This window comes from Pelophylax lessonae (genome assembly GCF_965119305.1).
Source record: "Pelophylax lessonae genome assembly, chromosome: 3".
Taxonomy (NCBI): Eukaryota; Metazoa; Chordata; class Amphibia; order Anura; family Ranidae; genus Pelophylax; species Pelophylax lessonae.
This window is the reverse complement of record NC_138770.1, coordinates 559,731,149-559,751,822: the sequence shown is the minus strand read 5'-3', so window position 1 is coordinate 559,751,822 and position 20,674 is coordinate 559,731,149. Positions and strand designations below refer to the sequence as shown.

At 47.5% G+C, this 20,674-nt stretch overlaps 1 protein-coding gene across 1 annotated transcript in view; it reads right to left on the bottom strand.

Moving 5' to 3' along the window:
- Positions 1-20,674, bottom strand: part of MRPS5 (mitochondrial ribosomal protein S5) — a 297,159-nt gene that overhangs the window by 236,316 nt on the left and 40,169 nt on the right. The window contains exon 2 of the mRNA XM_082251224.1: positions 18,968-19,114. Coding sequence (XP_082107350.1) covers positions 18,968-19,114 — 147 coding nt within the window. The remainder of the gene's footprint in view (positions 1-18,967; positions 19,115-20,674) is intronic.

Here is a 20,674-nt window from a genome sequence, read left to right as displayed (position 1 = left end):
TAACGCAGAGAATGCATTAAGGTAAAAACTTGTTAAGTCTATATAGATCTATATAGATCTGAATTTTTTTGTAGAATTAACTTATTTCTCCACTCTGTAGCATGCGTACTTGTTACCCATTTAAAACAAAACTCCCAGCCAAGTGTCTTTATAACAAGGCCCTCTAGGGGGCACCAATATACTGCAAAACGTTCAGGGTTTTACTACTATGCACTCTATAAAAAGGCAGCTAAAAGCAAACTATTTTATTTAATAGGTTGAGTTAGCAATCACAGAAAAAGCTGAATAATGGCAAGTAAACATTATTAATGTGTCTCTGTTTTACATATACAAGAATAAAAGTGGAAGCACTTACAGTGTTATTCACTAGTGGAATTGAGGATTCCTGTATTTAAAAGGCTACCAGCAAAAGCGTCAGTTAAATTGGCTAAATATAGGAGGGTGTGTAATGGCAGTGGTGGGGAGCATAGAAGTGTGCAATGGTACAGCGGTGGCAAATGCAGTGGCAGTGAGCGCAGAGGCAGGCGGTGGTGCAGAGGTGAGTGAAGAGGACGTATGGTAACAGGTGGCAAGGAGAGAATGGGGCAGGCGTAGTGTTGAGTGGTGCCTCTGGGAGGAGCAGTTAGCTGTAACTCCATGTGCATTTCTCCCAGCCAGCAGTAGAGGTTGGCAAGAAGGAGGAACCAGACATTTAGTATTATTCCTCCTGATCTTCTCTAATCCACAGCAATCTTTGCAAATACCAGCAATTAGCATCCAGCACAGGAAGACTCCTATCACTAATACTTCATTTGGGGCTCCTACATGTCATATGATCTACTGAAAAGATCTGCAAATATATTATTAGAAACAAGACACTTCCTATGCCAGAAGCTGGTTGTTGGTATGTGCAGGATCGCTAGAGAGTAAAGGAGATCAGAAAAACTGTCACCTAATGCTGGGCCTGGGTGCTTCCTGCTCATGTGCAGCATAACTCCATATACTTCGAGGGGGCCAGGAGACAGTCTCCTAGCCACATAGTCGATTATAGAGTTCTACTGCACATGAGCAGGCAGCAGGAAGTAAAAGACCCACTAGCCACAAGTAAACATTGTGTTTTTTAATATATTACATGAAGATTCCATGAAGTGAGAACAGATTTTTTACTTCTTGTAAAATCTTGTTCTTCAAGTCCATGAATGGACTCAGGAACAGTTGGGTTATAGAAATGTAAAAAAAAAAAAGTTTTAAAACAAGTAAACATTATATCAATTTACTAGCAGCATAAAGATTAAAAATAGTCAAGGTTGATTGAACTTCCACTTTAAAGAAAAAAAAAAATTACTGCAAGTACAAAAATTGTATTTCCTCCATCGTCTATTGAGGGATGCAGGATTTCAGAAACAGTCTGAACATCCAAGAGCAGTCTGAATGAGGGGTCAGCAACAGCCACTGAGGGGCCCAAGAATATTTTGGGACCGTCTGCAGTACAGAAGTATTCAAAGGAACAAAGCTCAAATCAGAACAAGATAAAGCAATGCCCCTTATAAGACATGGGAGCTGCAATGACCGAAAGGAGACCACAAAAGGATTAACCTGGTGCTCCAGACTAGAACAGAGAAATCGCTGCCAAGGAGACAACACTAACTGAAGAATTATGATGTCACCACTATTTACCTCATCCAATCAGAGAATGCCTAGTATTCATTAAAACAAAAATACAAAATGTGTTCTATTACTGGCAGCACAGGACCCAGAAGATTTTGGCTGTGTACTAGCACCGACTATTCCAGTGATTGTCAGGTCCCCAACAGTCCCTCAGGTATGAAATATGTATACTGTACTTACATTGTTCAAACCTAAGCTAAGGGAAGAACAATTTCCCTGAAAGAGAAAGAAGGGATTCAATTTGCACAGGGTGTGGGTTTTTTAAGAATTTAAGCTGAACAGCCTCACCTATTGGTAACCCACTGCTACCAACTCTAGGCACCTGGAAAACCTAAAGCCTCCTACACATGGGCCGAATGCTGGCCAACGTCCGTCGTTTAAAAGAAAACAAAAACGGCCGACATTTGGCATGTCTCTATTCGGCCAGCTTCTGTCAGACGAGCATGCTGGAAAACCAGCATCCGAACGACTCCCAATCAGCGCTCTCAGCCAATACCTGAGTGTTCTGACAGGGAAATGGCCTACCAGAACACACCGGCTAAGCAGGGGAAATCGCTGTACTAACGTTGGATTGTTAGTACAGCGGCTCCGACTCGAGCTGACAGGTTTTTTTTCGTTTAACACAGCGACTAATTGTGTATCCGGCTTTACCGTTTTAACTTGCAGGTGTTAGGCTCCCCAGAAGGGTCCAGACTTAACTGTCCAGAAACGTACCCCCTTCAGGAAGGATTGTCTGAATGTTCCACAATGGAGATGCCAGAAAAAAAAGCATTCGGATGAACATAAGGTCCAGATCTTCGAGAAACTGAGGGTCAGGCCATAATAGAGAAAGGAACACATTTGAGGTAGATGGGGGAATGCTCCCAAGCGTGTCTTTGTATTAACTGCTGTCAGAATACACAGATCTGTGCTGCAGCCGTTAAAATCCAGCAGGGCCCTTGAACAGAAGTCAATAGGTAGATTAACTTCTGTTCATCTACAGTAGCCATACATGGATTGAAATTTGGCTGGTCCCTGCTGAAGCAGACACATTTTGATCAATGTATGGCCAGCTTAAGGCTCGTCATAGATAATGCAATTTTCTTTCCTTCAACCATGTAGGTTGTCACCATTTCAGGGGTGTGCAAAATTGTAAATCTCGGCATGCTTAGTATCTATTGTGACAGGAAGAGATACTGTCACTGTGAAAATTGTTGGTTAAAGGACACAGATCATGCACATTGGCTTCGTGCAGGACTACCGAGTGTAGCTGTGGAGTGGAAAAAACTGCTTTTGCAGCTTTCTAGAGGTTTTTGTATACCTGAATGGGGCTCTGTAGTTTGGAGATTCCATAGTCTCCATAGTGTCTTGGGTGGGAAGGAATCTCCAATGCTGTGTCTGGGTATTGTGGATGACCAGCAGGGTGTGTGCTTAGGTACACATAGGCCTTATAAAAGGAGGTATAGGAATACCTCAGGGCTCCGAGTTGGAGACTGCTCCACCCAACAGACAGGATGTCTGTGCATGGGAGTCAGAGGCTGCAAATGGCAGCCAGAGTGTGTGTATCTGCAAGAGGCAGTAAAACAGCCTAAGGCCAGAGCGGATCTGTAGACGCTAGAGTAAAACGGTCTGCACAGAAGAATCTATGGTCGGGGTGACCAGCATAAAGAGCCAGGTGAGCTAGCATTTTCTGTTTGTGTATTTACCGGGAGAAGAACCCATGTGTGGGAAACCTATATGTTACAGCCCTTTTTTTTTGCCTTTTAATAAAAATGGGCTACCAGGCCCTTAAAATATAGTTCCAGACTACCGTGAACTACTTGAAAACACATCTACCACTAGAGCTAATGGTCCCCCATGTTACAAGTGGTTGTTGGATGCGGGCACAAGATGGTCGAATCCGGGTCCTTGCTCCACAGTGAGTTCATGTCAGGAACTGTTGGCTGTATGTGGAAGTGCAGCCAGGCAAAAGGCACTCCATGTTGCAGGTACTGTACCTGCGAAAGGAGAGTAAAAACATTTTTTTTTTTTGGCTGTGAACTGTTGCAAGTTGCTGTGTGAATGACTGCAAAGGATGTGGCGGTCAAAGCAGAAAAAGAATGCAATCCTTGCTAAGGCATGGGAAAGGCTACTTTGGCTAGAGCAGTGGTTCTCAACTACAGTCCTTGGGACCCACTAACAGGCCAGATTTTAAGTATTACCTTGGGGAGATGCAGACTAGAATGCTGCAATCACTGAGCAGAAAATGAGATCACATGTGATGTAATTTATTTATCTTGCAAACCTGGCCTGTTGGTGGGTCCCGAGGACCGGAGTTGAGAACCACTGGGCTAGAGCCCCAGCCAGGCCAGAAAATTAATTTGAGTGTGAACTCGCTGTGAACTGGTGTAACTTAGTCATGTCATCCCCAGTTAAAGGGGAAGTGAAAGAGGCTGTCCCTGGCAACAGGAATTCAGGTGGAAAACAGCGTGTGGAAAGAAGTATGGTCGTCCATGGCAGCAACTTCCAGGCCAGCAGGGCTAGCTGAGGATCATGACCAGTGGTGTCCTCGAGTGGTATCCTTAACATCTCCTCAATGACTGACTCTCACTCGTTGCCAAAGAAGTTAAATTTCAGCATCCAGTACCGTGCTTGGAGTGTGGTCAAGTGGGGAATGGGATCTTTACTTGGCCAAAGTTCTGGAACACCACTGGATAGTCTGGGAAGGCTGTAATGTCACCCTGTGACCACTAAGAGGAAGTAGCTTGTGAGGATGCAGCTGTGAGACAAAAGGTACCTGCTACAGGATATGGTAAGACTGTTGCAGTTTGTGGGACTGATCCCAGTGAAGTGAGAATGCGTCCAGCTAGGGGATGAGATTCGCAGAAGGTGTGCAACTGGACTTCCTGAAGCTCAACCTGCAGCAAGGTTGAGGACTCTGTATGTGCCTGGTGTAATCTAGCAGAGTTTTGGAAATGATAACCTAGGAGTGGCCAAAACCATCTGTGTGCCAGGTTCCCTAGTGACAATTGCTGCAGAGATGCCCAGGGAAACCTCCCATGAGCCCGCAGTGGTGAGGCACATGATTCCCTAGGACAACTGTGGAGCCGCCCTAGTGGGTTAAAGAATCCCTTTGGAAGAGTGGTGTGCTGAGTGGCACACTGGTTGCAGTAGGTAATGACCAAAACAGCCTGCTAAAGCTTTTAACACTGTTGATATGTCTATGAATGCTGATGATAAAGATCATAATGTGGATAAATGTACTTATGTTGGTGTTGTGCTCAGTAATAACGATAAAGGAAGTAGGATATCTCCCGTGGCAACCAGAGGCAGAGCCACAGTGTTGTCCATGGAAATCCCCGGGGATCCCCATATGTTAGAGCCAGAGATAGTACAGGACAGCCCTGATAGACTGGGTGTGCACCATGCTGTGACAGTGTGCGGGAGCAGCCCACTCACCCTATGTGTAACCCAGTTGGTAAGGAGTTAAGTCAGCTTGTCAAAGTACACAGCTGAGTGTGTTGGTAGCACCACCAGGGCAAGCTGCCAAAATGGCGTAATGCAGCCGGCCTTGATTGATGATGCATTATCTCAGAGTAAAAGCATGTAATGTATATAGAACAGACAAAGGTACTGTTTGTGCTGCAGAAAGCAGGTGTCTCTTAGAGCAGGTGATTAGCTGCTGCCGAGCACTAATAATGGAAGCACAATGGATTAGAACAGTTGGGCCAAACAATTGCTAGCCATACTAGACAAGGCTGTGTTAAGCAACAAGGCTGTGGACACCACAACTGCAATGCCAGACAGGGGGATCGCAGAGTGGCCAGTGATTGAGGCCACAGTGGTGCCTGTGAAGGTTGGTCCCCTCCAGTCAGAAGGACTGCATAAGGGCGCATGCGTGACAGATGTGTTGTCCACAGCCCAACAGTTGAATGTCAAGGTGAGAGTGTAACTGATGTTGACTTGCAGAGGCTCACTGTTGTTGAGTTAGAGGAGATGAGTAGGAGACACGCATCTGACAGCTCTCCAGGGGCGCACCAGGCTATGATGATGGGTACCTCCAGTGAGGTAGAGGCCCCTAAAGGTTCCTAAAAAGTTCTTGCATATTGATGTGGAGTGTACTGACAAGTATGCTATTGGAACTGCTTGAACTGGTGAAAGCACATTCCTTGTATGGTGAAAGCACATTCCTTGTATACCTGGGTGCCTCCATTCCAGTCAGATATGTTGGCATTACGGAGTACCAATGGGTGGAGCAAAGTAGTACAAGCTGTGCTGGGTAACATTAATCACCAGTGGAGTTGGTTGGTACGGTGCTTTTCAATAGTATGGCAAGTGATCTCACGGTTCCCTGTGAGGTTGCTTCCAGATACTGTTTGGTATGGAAGGTGCTCTGGAGAGCTGATGGAGACATCGGAGGTCTCTCCGTCCATTGTGTCTTGACGGAATCTCCAACCATGTGTCCGGGTTTTGTGGATGACTAGCAGGGTGCTCAGTTGCACATAGGCATTATAATGGACGTAAAGGAATACCTCAGGACTCCCAGTTGGAGACTGCGCCACCCAAAAACAGGGGGTCTGTGCAAGGGAGTCAGGAGGACTCCAATCCTCTCCAGGAGTCAGAGGCTGCAGGTGGCAGCCAGAGTGTGTGTATCTGCAAGAGGCAGTAATCGGCCTGAGGACTAAGGCCAGAGCGGAGCTGTAGAAGCTAGAGTAAAGTGGTCTGCACAGAAGCACCTATGGTTGGGGGTGACAGCATAAAGAGCCAGGTGGGCTAGCATTTTCTGTTTGTGCATTTACCGGGAGAACAACCCCTGCGTGCGAAACCTATAAGTTACGGACATTTTTTTTGCCTTTCAATAAAAATTGGCTACCAGGCCCTAAAATATAGTTCCTAACTACCGTGAATCACTTGAAAATGCATCTACCACTAGAGCTAATGGTCCCCCATGTTACACCATTTACTCAAAGCAACATCTTTTATATTTTACCAAAACTGGATTATTGACTTACCGTAAAATCCTTTTCTCTATCGTTCATTAATGGACGCAGTTCCTGATGCATATCAGTAGGGTTATACTGCCCCCTACAGGAGTAGGACACTAGACAGAAAAAAAGTTCTGGCTACGCCTATGGGCAGTCCCGGAGGGTACACTCGGTCAAAGCAGTGTCAGAGAAATAATAACAACCCAACTTAAAATAGAGGGGCGGGTACTGCGTTCGTCATTGAACTTAAGAGAAAAGGATTTTATGGTAAGTCAAAAATCCAGTTTTCTCTATCGTTCACTGATGAACGCAGTTCCTGATGCATATCAGTAGGGACGTCCCAAAGCAGTGCCATAAAATGAGGGGTGGGAACAGCAGAAAAAAACAAGTCCCCAAGGCTAAACATATGTCACGGAACCATGAACCAGACGTACAACAACAGATAAGTGAAAATAAGAAGGCTTTATTGAAAATCAAGCTGTAAAGCAAAAGTCCAAACGGATGGCGAAACCGAGGCAGAGTCCTTGCGAAGCCAGAGGTCAGGAACCAGGAGGGTAGTCAGACGAAGCCAGGATCAGGAACCAGCAGGGTAGTCAGACGAAGCCGGGATCAGGAACCAGAAGCAGCAGCAGTCTTAGAAGCATGTGAACACAGGAGGACCAAGCAAGGAACTGAAGCCACAGACCTCCTATATATATGAGCTAGGCATCCAGCTCCTCCCAGTGGGAAGGAGGAGCCGCAGGGTGGGAGGCTACAACAAACTCAGAAACCAAGATGGCCGCCAGCACATGTCAAACGAAGGAGAACAGCAAGAAGGTAAGACCATGACAGTACCTCCCCCTCAAGAGCCCCTCCTCCGCGGAGTAAAGAACGGTTTCTGAGGGAAGCGTGCGTGGAAGGCTCGGAGCAAGGCAGGAGCATGGACATCTGCGGAGGGAACCCAGGAACGCTCCTCTGGACCATAACCACGCCAATGAACCAAAAACTGCACCCGACCGCGGACCAGGCGTGAGTCCAGGATATTGCTCACCTCATACTCCTCACGATTGCCCACTTGGACCGGACGAGGCCGAGGAACCGAGGAAGTGAAACGATTACACACCAGTGGCTTCAACAGGGAGACATGAAACACGTTGGAGATCCGCATGCCAGGAGGAAGCGCAAGGGCATAGGCTACCGGGTTTACCCTGCGAAGCACTCAGAAGGGACCAACAAAGCGAGGCGCCAGCTTGGGAGTGGGCACTCGAAGGTTGAGGTTGCGGGTGGACAACCATACACGGTCTCCGGCCTGGTAGGAAGGAGCAGGCGCTCGTCTGCGATCAGCCTGGAGTCTCTGGCGCTGCGCAGAGACCTCAAAGGACCTCTGGATCTGTACCCAAGAAGCACGTAGGACGGAAAGGTGATCCTCCACAGCCGGAATATCCTGGGGAGAGAATACCTCCGGTAACACGGCAGGTTGGAACCCATAATTGGCCATGAAGGGAGACGTCCCAGAGGAACAGTTCACCGCCGTGTTCCTGGCAAACTCAGCCCAAGGCAGGAGGTCAACCCAATTGTCTTGGTGATCGGAGACATAGCAACGAAGGAATTGCTCCAAGGCCTGATTGGATTGAGGGTGGTAGGCCGAGGAGAAGGAGAGAAGAATCCCCAACTGGGAGCAAAAGGCGCGCCAGAACCTGGACACAAACTGACTCCCCCGATCCGACACAATCTCCTTGGGCAAACCGTGCAACCGGAAGACCTCCCTGGCAAAAATCGTGGCCAACTCCTGTGCAGAGGGTAACTTCTTGAGAAGAACACAGTGACACATTTTGGAAAATCGATCCACAATCATGAGAATGACCGTATGGCCACGGGATGCAGGGAGGTCCACAATGAAATCCATCCCCAGGTGTGACCATGGGCGCTCCCCGGTGGCTATGGGTTGCAGAAGACCCAACGGAAGGTGCCGAGGGGACTTACTCTGGGCACAAACGGAGCATGCCGCTACATATGCGGCGATGTCGGAACGTAGGGAAGGCCACCAGAACAGACGTGAAACAGCCCAGGACAGCTGATTCTTTCCAGGATGCCCCGCGGTCTTGGAGTTATGGTAGGTTCGCAACAACCAAGTGCGCAACTCCTCAGGCACAAAACATCTGCCGTTGGGTCTCCCAGAGGGAGCACCAGATTGAGCCGCCAAAATCTGCTCACCCAGGGGAGAGGTCAGGCTGGTGCGAATGGCGGCCAGGATCTGATTCGGAGGTATGACCGAAGTCGGAATCGACTCCTCCCTGGACAGGTCGGAGTACTGCTGTGATAAGGCATCCGCCCTGATGTTCTTGGAACCGGGTAGGTAGGAGACCACGTAATTAAAACGTGACAAGAACAGAGCCCATCTGGCCTGACATGGTGTCAATCTCTTGGCCTCAGAAAGGTAGGTCAGATTCTTGTGGTCCGTCAGGATGAGGACCGGAACCACCGAACCCTCGAGCAAGTGCCTCCATTCTTTAAGGTCCTGCACGATGGCCAATAACTCCCTGTCACCAATCTGATAGTTGCACTCCGCGGAAGACAGTTTCCGGGAGTAAAACCCACAAGGAAGCAGAGGACCCTCTGGTGTTCTACGCTGAGACAGAAGGGCGCCTACTCCCGTCTCAGACGCGTCCACCTCGAGGACAAAGGGCAACCCAGGGTTGGGATGCGACAGAATCGGAGCCGACACAAAGGCGGACTTTAGAGCCTCAAAAGCTCGGATGGCCTCGAGCGGCCAGACCTGGGAATTACTGCCCTTCCTGGTCAGATCCGTGAGAGGCTTGGCTAGCATGGAAAAGTCCCTGATGAACTCCCGATAATAATTGGCGAAGCCCAAAAAGCGCTGCAGGGAGCGAAGACCACTGGGCTGGGGCCACTGTAAGACAGCCGAAACCTTCTCAGGATCCATGGAGAACTCCTCAGCGGAAATGATGTAACCTAAGAAGGTTACCTGGGATCGGTGAAATTCGCATTTCTCAAGCTTACCGAACAGCTTGTTCTCTCGTAACCGTTGCAACACTCGTCTGACATCCAGAATGTGGGTCTCCATGGATTCAGAATATACCAAGATGTCATCCAAATAGACCACCACACACTGCTGCAACAGGTCACGGAAAACATCGTTAATGAATTCCTGAAAGACTGCGGGCGCATTGCACAACCCAAAGGGCATAACCAAGGATTCATAATGACCGGTCCTGGTGTTAAACGCGGTCTTCCACTCATCGCCCGCCTTGATCCTTACGAGGTTATATGCCGCCCTCAGGTCGAGTTTGGTAAAGACCGTGGCCCCTTTAAGGCGATCGAACAGCTCGTAAATCAAGGGTATCGGGTAAGCGTTCTTGATCGTGATGCGATTGAGACCCCTGTAATCGATGCAAGGCCTCAACTCACCGCCCCTCTTTTTCACAAAGAAAAATCCAGCCCCTGCCGGGGACGAGGATTTGCGAATGTGTCCGCGTGAAAGCGCCTCCTTCACGTACTCCTCCATGGCCTCATTCTCCGCTACCGACAGTGGATAGACCTTGCCACGAGGAGGAACGGCACCAGGTTGTAACTCGATGGCACAATCGTATGGGCGGTGCGGAGGTAGGGCAACCGCGCGCACCTTATCGAATACATCCCGGTACTCCTCGTATTCAGGAGGCAACAGAGAGTCCGAGGAAGTACACAGCAACTTGACAGGCCCATGGATACAACTAGCCCCACACTGCGGTGACCACGAGAGGATCTCGACCGATCTCCAATCGAAAGTCGGATTATGCTTCTGGAGCCAGGGGTACCCCAAGACCACCGAGTAGTGTGGAGACGAAATAACCTGGAAGCAGACCGACTCTCTGTGAATGGCACCAATGGCTATCCCCACTGGAAGGGTCTCATGAGTCACGTGTGGCGGCAGAAGGGGTCTGCCGTCTATCGCCTCAAGAGCCAGTGGAGAACCTCGGGCCTGCAGAGGAATGGAATTGGCGGCAGCGAACACACTATCAATGAACAAACCACCAGCACCAGAGTCCACCAACGCCTGGGTCGTCACTGAGCCCCCGACCCAGGAGAGGACAACAGTGATCAGTGGTTTGTCAACACGGGAAACCGGGGACGAGGAGACTCCACCCAAGATCTGCCCCCGACAGGATCTCAGGTGCGAGCGTTTCCCGGACGGTTCGGACATGCCAACCGAAAATGCCCACCGAGACCACAGTACATGCATCGACCCTCGCGTCTTCGGAGTACCCTCTCCCCCTCGGACAGGCGAGCAAAGCCCAGCTGCATGGGTTCACCCCCAGCCAAGTCATCCCCAGGAGGCGTGGGAGGAGAGGGAGGCACGGGTGGGACAGCAAAGGTAGGCGCCAATCTGTTAGGAGGCTTCCGCAGACTCTCCTTAAAGGAAGGTCTCTCCCTGAGTCTGGTGTCAATCAAAATCAAGAAAGAAATAAGAGACTCGAGCTCCACTGGTAGGTCCTTAGCTGCAACCTCATCCTTCAAGGCATCCGAGAGACCATGAGAGAAAGCAGCGACCAGAGCCTCATTATTCCAGCCCACCTCTGCTGCCAGGGTACGAAACTCAATGGCGTATTCAGCTACGGATCGTGAACCCTGTCTGATGGACATAAGGAGCTTCGCAGCAGAGGCAGCACGAGCCGGCACATCGAATACCCTCCGAAGAGAAGCAACAAAACCGGAAAACTCGGCAACCACCGGATTGTTGTTCTCCCATAAAGGGCTGGCCCAGGCCAAGGCCTTGTCCGAGAGCAGTGAAATTAAGAAGCCCACCTTTGATCTCTCAGTAGGAAAGGCATGTGGCAGCAACTCGAAATAAATGCCCACCTGGTTAAGGAAACCTCGGCACTGAGTTGGCTCTCCCCCAAAGCGCTGTGGAAGGGGGGCAGAACCGGTCATACCCCGAAACACCGCAGGCGCAACAACAGGTGTCGGGGTAGACTCTGGCGCAACAACCGGAGCGGCAGTAGGAGTGGCCCCAGGAGCGACAACCGACCCATCGGCAACGGGAGCGAAATGAGCCGTGCGTTCAAGCAGGGTTTGCAACGCCACGGCGAACCGACCCAACAGGTGATCCTGCTGATCAAGTCTGGCAACCAGCGTGGGTAGCGAGGATGGCCCTGTACCGTCAGAATTCATGGCTTGGTCCTAATGTTACGGAACCATAAACCAGACGTACAACAACAGATAAGTGAAAATAAGAAGGCTTTATTGAAAATCAAGCTGTAAAGCAAAAGTCCAAACGGATGGCGAAACCGAGGCAGAGTCCTTGCGAAGCTAGAGGTCAGGAACCAGGAGGGTAGTCAGACGAAGCCAGGATCAGGAACCAGCAGGGTAGTCAGACGAAGCCGGGATCAGGAACCAGAAGCAGCAGCAGTCTTAGAAGCATGTGAACACAGGAGGACCAAGCAAGGAACTGAAGCCACAGACCTCCTATATTAGTGGGAAGGAGGTGCCGCAGGGTGGGAGGCTACAACAAACCCAGAAACCAAGATGGCCGCCAGCACATGTCAAACGAAGGAGAACAGCAAGAAGGTAAGACCATGACAACATAGCCAACCAGGCAACATAGAACTCATCAGAACAGCAAGATGAAGCCCACCTGAAACAAACAGAAAACACCCTCAAAGAAGGCCAAAAAGCCCTCCAAACAGCAGCCTGTAAAACTTTGAGGCCAAAAGAGGCATCTGCAGATGCCAGCACAACCACCTTATAAAATTTGGTAAAGTTGTGAACAGGCGACCAGCTCAGCCTTGCAACCTGAAGCATAGATGCCTGTATGGCGAAAGCCCAGGAAGCACTAACCGCCCGAGTAGAATGTGCCCATACAGGGAAAGGTAGAACCTGACCTTTATTGAATAAGCCTGCACCACTGTCTGTCTGATCCATCTGGAAATAGTCGCAGCAGACGCATGCAGCCCATTTCTTGTGCCATCCATGAGTACAAACAGCGAATCTGACTTACTAAAAGACTCAGTAGTCGCCAAGTACACCTTGATTGCCCAAACTACATCCAGAGCATGCAGCGCACATTCCTTAGGATGTTTGCGCTTAGGACAAAGATGGTAATACAATGTCCTCATTTAAGTGAACACTAGAAACCACCTTCGGAAGGAAGGACAGATCTGGACGAAGTACCACTTTGTCTCTATGAACCAACATATATGGAGGACGACGACAGGACAATGTTGCCAGTGCCGACACCCTGCGCGCAGAACTGATAGCCACCAAAAAGGCCACCTTCTGGGATAAGGTAGGCAGGGGAATCTCCTGAATACTTTAAAGAAGGAGGTTTCTGAAGAACCGACAGCAAGGTGGTAACAGAGGTTGCACTGGAGGTACTAAGTGTCGCACCCCCTGGATGAAGTTATGCACCAGGGAACGGCGGCCAATGGCCTTTGGAAGAAAATTGCCAAAGCCGAAACCTGACTCTTGATAGTACTCAAGGCCAACTTTTGATCAACTCCCCATTGAAGGAAAGCCAAGATCCGGGCCACTGAGTAAGAGCGAGGGGGAGCCCAAAGAGACTCACACCACGCCATATGATGATGATAAGTCTTTCTAGAAGCCGCTTTCCTCTCTTTAAGCAGAGTAGGAATCACCAAAGCAGAGAATCCCCTGTCCTTCAGCACCTGCCTTTCAATAGCCAAGCCGTCAAAGCAAGCGACTGTAAAGCAGGATGGAAAATTGGCCGTTGAGACAGTAGATCCTCCCTAAAAGGACATCTCCAAGGAGCGTCTGCGACTAGCCTGACCAGGTCGACCTACCAAGCTCAGCGAGACCAGTCCAGAGCCACAAGAACGACCGGAATCCCTTCCGCCTTGATCCTGCGAATAAGTCTTGGCAGCAACTTGAGAGAAGGAAAGGCATACACAGCACCTGATACTGACCCCATGGTGCCCCTAATGCATCTGCCAGGGGGTCCCAGAAGGGGGCGACAAACCTCTGCACTATCCTGTTGAATCAACGCCAACAGACCCATGTCAGAAGTGTGCTGCTGGAACACCTCCGGATGTAGGGACCATTCCCCTGCATCCAAGGCCTGTCGACTGATGTAATCCACCAGCCAATTTTCCACACCTGGAATGTGAACAGTGGAGAGAGATGGAACAAGGTGCTCTGCCTAATGAAGAATGCTTGTCACTTCCAAAGCCGCAAGGACAGTCTTGGTGCCCCCTTGGTGATTGACATAAGCCATGGCCGTGGTATAGTCCGACTGAATGCACACTGGACTACCTGCAGGTGCCCGGTCCAGTGCACTAGGCAAAGCCGGATCGCTCTCAGCCCCAGGATATTGATCGGTAACCTGGATTCCTCCAGGGACCATACTCCCTGAGCAGAAAACCTGCCGAGGACTCCTCCCACACCTGGACAGGCTTGCATCCGTGGTGACAATTGTCCAGTATATGGGGAGAAAGGATTTTCCTGCTTGGGCATCGGGGACCGAAACCACAAGATCAGGGACCCCCTGGTCACCTGGCTCAGCATGTCCAGAGAGTTTGGATTCTTGTTCCATTTGAGAAGGATTTCCTTCTGGAGGATCCTCATGAGGGATTGAGCGAAAGAGACCTCCCCGAAAGATGACACCATCAATCCCAGAACTTGCATGCAGGTTCGAATAGACGACCATGCGCTGGACAGCAACAGCTGAACCACAGTCTGAAGTTTCAAGAGTTTTTCTGGAGGGAGAAACACCCTGGCTGAGGATGAGTCCAAAGTCAGCGCCAGATAGTCCAGTCTCATGGAAGGGACCAGTGATGACTTCACTGTAGTGAACTCCGCATGGAGAAGCAGATCGTCCAGGTAACCCAGGACCGATATTCCCCGCTGTTGGAACAGAGCCAGGACTGGAGCCAACACCTTGTGAAGATCTGAGGAGCCGAGGCGAAACCAAAGGATAATGCCACAAACTGATAGTGATCCTCAGCCATGGCAAAACGGAGAAACCGTTGGGTGTCCTGCACATATCGAGATGTGAAGGTAGGCATCTTTGATGTCTACGGGGGCCAGGAATCCCCCTGATGTAGGGAAGCTACCATCGTGCGAACCGATACCATCTTTAATTTTAGATTTGCACAGAAGCATCCAGGGCCATTAGGTCCAGCCTTGTTGAACCAGATCCTGTACTGCCCCATAGAGCGCCAGCAAGTGATCTGGGGACAGCCATACATTCGAAGGGAAAGACCTTACCTGAGAAAGGAAATCAAAACTCGATCTTGTAACCGGACCGTATGACCTCCTGAACCCTGCTGTCTGGGATCTGGGCCAGCCGCAGGTCTGAGATCTGGAAGGCCCTGCGGCCTCCGTGAGGGGGTAAGGTGGGGACACATGTTCTGCAGGGTCCATACTGCACCAGAAGAACCCGCCAGCAAAATTTGAAAAAAAGGGCAGAAAAAAAGGGGTTTTGCAAAAAAAAATGGTCCCACTGCGCTACAGTGCTCCCAAAGGTCAGGCACACGCTGAAGACCCCCAACAGAGAGAGAGAGACCCCTAGAACTCACTGTCCCAAAATGCATCAGCCAGTCCCAGAACGTCTGCATGTGTCAGCAGCAGCTCTCCAAAAGGAAGTGAGCATGAACCTGCCCAGTGTGAAGGGAGGGGCTCCACCCACCAAAAAATGCCTCCAGTCACTCCCACATAGATTCCCCGCAGAGAATCCACCACAAAATGGCCAAAACCGGGTGTACCAAGATGGCTGCCGATCACTGAAGCACATGTGGCTACAAGAAAATGGCGGCACCGCACGGCAAGAAGAGTGACCAAGGCCTTCAAGGGGACCCCCTCAGATTCCACCACGCAATCAATAAGCAGGTAGGCCCTGGAAGCACAGACTGAGGCCCCCGCACGATCGCTTGTTCACCGCCGGCGGCGCCCCCTCCGACCCCCCATGCGTCCTGAGAACGTGGTCCCAGCCAAATAGGAACGCTGCGATTTAGGCCTAGACCTTGTCGTGTGCGACCTGGCGAGACGTTTAACTCGCGGGGCCAGTCCCTGTCCAGTGGGACTATGTCACGGCCGACCCAGCACGGTACTAAGGTCTGCGCGCGCTCGTTGGCCGGCTGGGGTGACCACTGAATCTATACATCCAGCCCGTCGCCCAGATCCGGCATAGTTGCTTGAAGATCTCACAGGAAAAAATCCGGAGAAAGCAAACTAAACAAAAATTAAACTAGAAAAAAAAAAACTTTGCCAGGACCAGAGATCCCAGCAGGGAACTAGGTCCTTACTCGTGACTAGATAGATTAAAACGGACATCCTATGCAGGAAGAGAGGGTGTATCCTCCGGGACTGCCCATAGGCATAGCTAGAACTTTTTTCCTGTCTAGTGTCCTACTCCTGTAGGGGGCAGTATAACTCTACTGATATGCATCAGGAACTGCGTCTGTCAATGTACGATAGAGAAATTCGGTATTATTTTGCATTTGATAAAGGAAAGTGATCACAATAGTGATACCTATAGCGCTTGCTATGTGTTCCCTAGTGGAAATTCATACAACACACATATTACTAAAAAATACCTGAAATAAATAAATCAATTGCACTGATAAATATAAATAGTGTAAAAATTAATTATTCTCATAAAAAAAGTCAATCCAGTGTATAGTGATAAATTATCAATTAATGAATGAATAAAATTTGAATAAAAATAAGTCCAAACACAATTAAAGATGACTAAAGTGCTGGTGCTTCTTCCTTGACTTCTTTAGTGCTTCCTTCACCGTGAAAAATAAATGAAATGCCCACTCACCAGATACTGTGGGTCCTATATGTCGTATGACATTAGAACCATACGTGCTTAATAGAAGATCCTTTCCAGGTTCGGATTCACTCTCCCTGGATGTAGACAGCCACTTTGGTTAGACTTCCACCATAGGATGTATCTCCTCCAATCACGAACCAATTCCTGGGATGTGCTTCCCCTGTAAATCACCTCCAATCACAAGCCGTGATGGGGGAATAAACGGATAGTGTGGTATTGTTTTCCAATAAAATTTATTGCACACACCCCGCACACTTCAACGGTAAAAATCCATAAAAAAACTCCAATAGGTGAATACAATCAGGTGTCATACACATCCAAAATTCAAAAATTGCAGCAAAAGGTGAGGCAAACCGTGATCAATCCAAGCAATAACTGACAAACGGACAGGACCGTCATACACGTGTGCTCAGATAGTGGAGAGCGGTAGTTCCGGCTTGCGTTCCACTCGAGTACGTATGACGTCACTACGTGCGTTCTACCTAACGCGTTTCGTCATTGGATAGACGTCTTCAGAGGTGGAGTCACACGTCTAGCCCAGATCTTATATGCCGGAGCTGCCGCTCTGCACTCCGCCCATCTCCGCCCATAGGCTCTACTCGGAAACCGGAAGTAACTCCGTGTCCCCGCAGTATTATTTTACTTAACAAGCAACAAAAAATCTTTGTGCGAAACTCTGGTTTATAAGAAAATTCTCCCTTAACTTAATAGCAGTTAGCTCTCATAGCTTGTAATAATACTATATGCTATATTTATTAAAATTTGTGTACATGTGTAAATAGTTTAATGTTTCTCAGTATTAAATAACTCTTTATTAAACTAAGTTTTAAAATTATTTGGGGTGGCGTTACTACACAATTTTATATTGTTTACATCTTAAAAATCTTTATTCGTTATAATTTAATCTATAAAAAATTATTTTATTAAAACCAATTTTTATTATTAAAATTGGTTACTAATTTTTATTTATAAAATACGTAGATTTACAAAAAACACTTTATTTTATATGGATGTTATATATTTATGTCTTAAATGTGAGTAGAGAAACTTTATTTATAAGTAATTACAAAACAACGCCACCCCAAATAATAGTAGAGCCTATGGGCGGAGATGGGCGGAGATGGGCGGAGTGCAGAGCGGCAGCTCCGGCATATAAGATCTGGGCTAGACGTGTGACTCCACCTCTGAAGACGTCTAACCAATGACGAAACGCGTTAGTAGAACGCACATAGTGACGTCATACGTACTCGAGTGGAACGCAAGCCGGAACTACCGCTCTCCACTATCTGAGCACACATGTATGACGGTCCTGTCCGTTTGTCAGTTATTGCTTGGATTGATCACGGTTTGCCTCACCTTTTGCTGCAATTTTTGAATTTTGGATGTGTATGACACCTGATTGTATTCACCTATTGGAGTTTTTTTATGGATTTTTACCGTTGAAGTGTGCGGGGTGTGTGCAATAAATTTTATTGGAAAACAATACCACACTATCCGTTTATTCCCCCATCACGGCTTGTGATTGGAGGTGAATTACAGGGGAAGCACATCCCAGGAATTGGTTCATGATTGGAGGAGATACATCCTATGGTGGGAGTCTAACCAAAGAAGCTGTCTACATCCAGGGAGAGTGAATCCGAACCTGGAAAGGATCTTCTATTAAGCACGTATGGTTCCAATGTCATACGACATTTAGGACCCACAGTATCTGGTGAGTGGGCATTTCATTTATTTTTCACGGTGAAGGAAGCACTAAGGAAGTCAAGGAAGAAGCACCAGCACTTTAGTCATCTTTAATTGTGTTTGGACTTATTTTTATTCAAATTTTATTCATTCATTAATTGATAATTTATCACTATACACTGGATGGACTTTTTTTATGAGAATAATTAATTTTTACACTATTTATATTTATCAGTGCAATTGATTTATTTATTTCAGGTATTTTTTAGTAATATGTGTGTTGTATGAATTTCCACTAGGGAACAACATAGCAAGCGCTATAGGTATCACTATTGTGATCACTTTCCTTTATCACTAGCACCCGCACTTTAGATAGCAGCTGCTATTAATTTATTAATCACAGTATTTATTTATCTACACATGATTTTTTCATACCAGGTTTTTGAAACAACCTCCTTGGCACGCCAATATACATAGTATATTTTCTTCTACATTATTTTGCATTTGTGTGCACTAAAATTAATTCAAGTGTATTTTTTCTTGAAAATTTGTGTTTGATAAACGGCTGTACAAATATGGTGTTACATAAAAAATTGCAACAGCCACCATTTTATTCTCCAGGGCCTTTGCTTTCAGAAAATATATATTTGGGGGTTCAAAGTCCTTTTCTAGGAAAAAAAAAAAAAAGCAGATTTTAGCACGTATGTGAAAAATTTCAAAATTGCCCTGGACAGCAAGTGGTTAATATTTCTGATCAGCTTACTTATGCATACTTGGTGACGCCAAGTATTGAAGCCAGCATAACTGCGAGGCAACTGGCATTTTTTTTAGAAGAAGGACATCATCTTTTAAACAGACTTTCCTGAATAAACCAACGAAAAAAATAGGAAGGGAAAAAAAAGACTTTACATATATAACTCACATTTGCCAAAGAAGCTGCTTGCCGGTCTTGCTTGCTGAATAGAGACACTGTGATAAGCCGATAAGTAGCAGGTTTCTTGTGTGGGCTGTACGAGTCTAAGGCTGTGGAACTGGCAGCTGGTCCTTATCACTGGTGCAGAGGTCCCACCTGAGGAGACAGAAAATCCTGACAGGTTTGTATGTATCACACAACAATTAAAGACATATAGATAAACAATACAGAGTAATATTAGCGTTGTATCATTAAAATGCATTTTACTTATTTTTTAAATATATTGGTCTAAGGATGAACACAATATAATGGCTTAGGCAGACATTTTCTCCATATTGCTATTAAAAGAACATCTTTTTACAATATCATATTTTAATAATTATGTGAGACTTTCCACAGTAGCATTGCAGGGGCAAGCACAACTTTGAGCAGAAAGCAATCTAAAGATAAATGCCTACCCATCCCAGCTGTTGTGTCAGGCAAAGCTGCAGAACTTCCTAATAGTGCTGAAAAGGCACACTTCCAATAGGAGATCTGCTCCAACATGAATGTGGGGTAGTATCTCTCCACTGTGCCTGCAGCTACAGAGGTCAGTGAGGGCTTACATTTAAAGTGACCCTGTCACCAGAGGATCAGTTTTATCAATCGTCCACCTGTAAAAGAAGCAGAAATATACCTACCCTTCTAGCTGTCATTTTTTGAAAAGTAAAAAAAAAAAAAAACTGGATTTTTGACTTACCGTAAAATCCTTTTCTCCATCGTTCATTGACGGACGCAGCTCCATAGTCTTCTTAACCATTGGGTTATTGAGGATTCAGCTTTGCTACAAGCAGTGTCAGAAGTAAAAATCCCCAACCTACTCAGAAATAGAGGGGCGGGTGCTGTGTCTGTCAATGAAATTCAGAGAAAAGGATTTTACGGCAAGTCAAAATTCCAGTTTTCTCTATCGTTCCTTGACAGACACAGCTCCATATTCTTCTTAACCATTGGGACGTCCCAAAGCAGTATTTGCAGGAGGGGTGAGAAAAAAAACACAGAGAAAAACAATTTCCCAAAGGCTAAAAACTTAGCCAACCAGGTAACATGGAGCTCAACCAGGAACAACTGGATCTCACCTAGAAATAACATACATCCTCAAAGAGAAAAATTTCTCTTTTAAACAGCAACCTGCAAAACCTTGCGGCCAAAAGAAGCATCAGAGGATGACAACATATCTACTTTGTAGAATTTTGTGAACGTGTGCACAGACGAACAAGTTACCGCCTTGCAAACTTGCATTACTGACGCGTGAGTGCGAAAAGCATAAGAAGCAATCAGCGCCCTAGTAGAATGCGCCTTCACAGGAAAAGGTGGAACCTGACCCTTCAGTGAATAAGCCTGTACTGTCTGCCTGAACCATCTGGATATGGTCGCAGCAGACGCAGCCAATCCCTTCGGAGGTCCTTCCGTAAGGACCAAAAAACAGTCTGATTTCCTGAAAGACTCAGTAACCGCCAGGCAAACCCAAATTGCCTGAACCACAGCCGAAGAATGCAAGGCAATTTCCTTGGAATGCTTGGGCTTAGGATAGAGTGAAGGCAGCACAAATGTCTTCATTCAATGGAAATCAGAAACCACCTTAGGAAGAAAACTACTGATTAGGTTGACTTACCACTTAATCTCTGTGGACCACCAGAGAAGGTAAACGGCAGGACAGCGCCGCCAATTCAGACACCC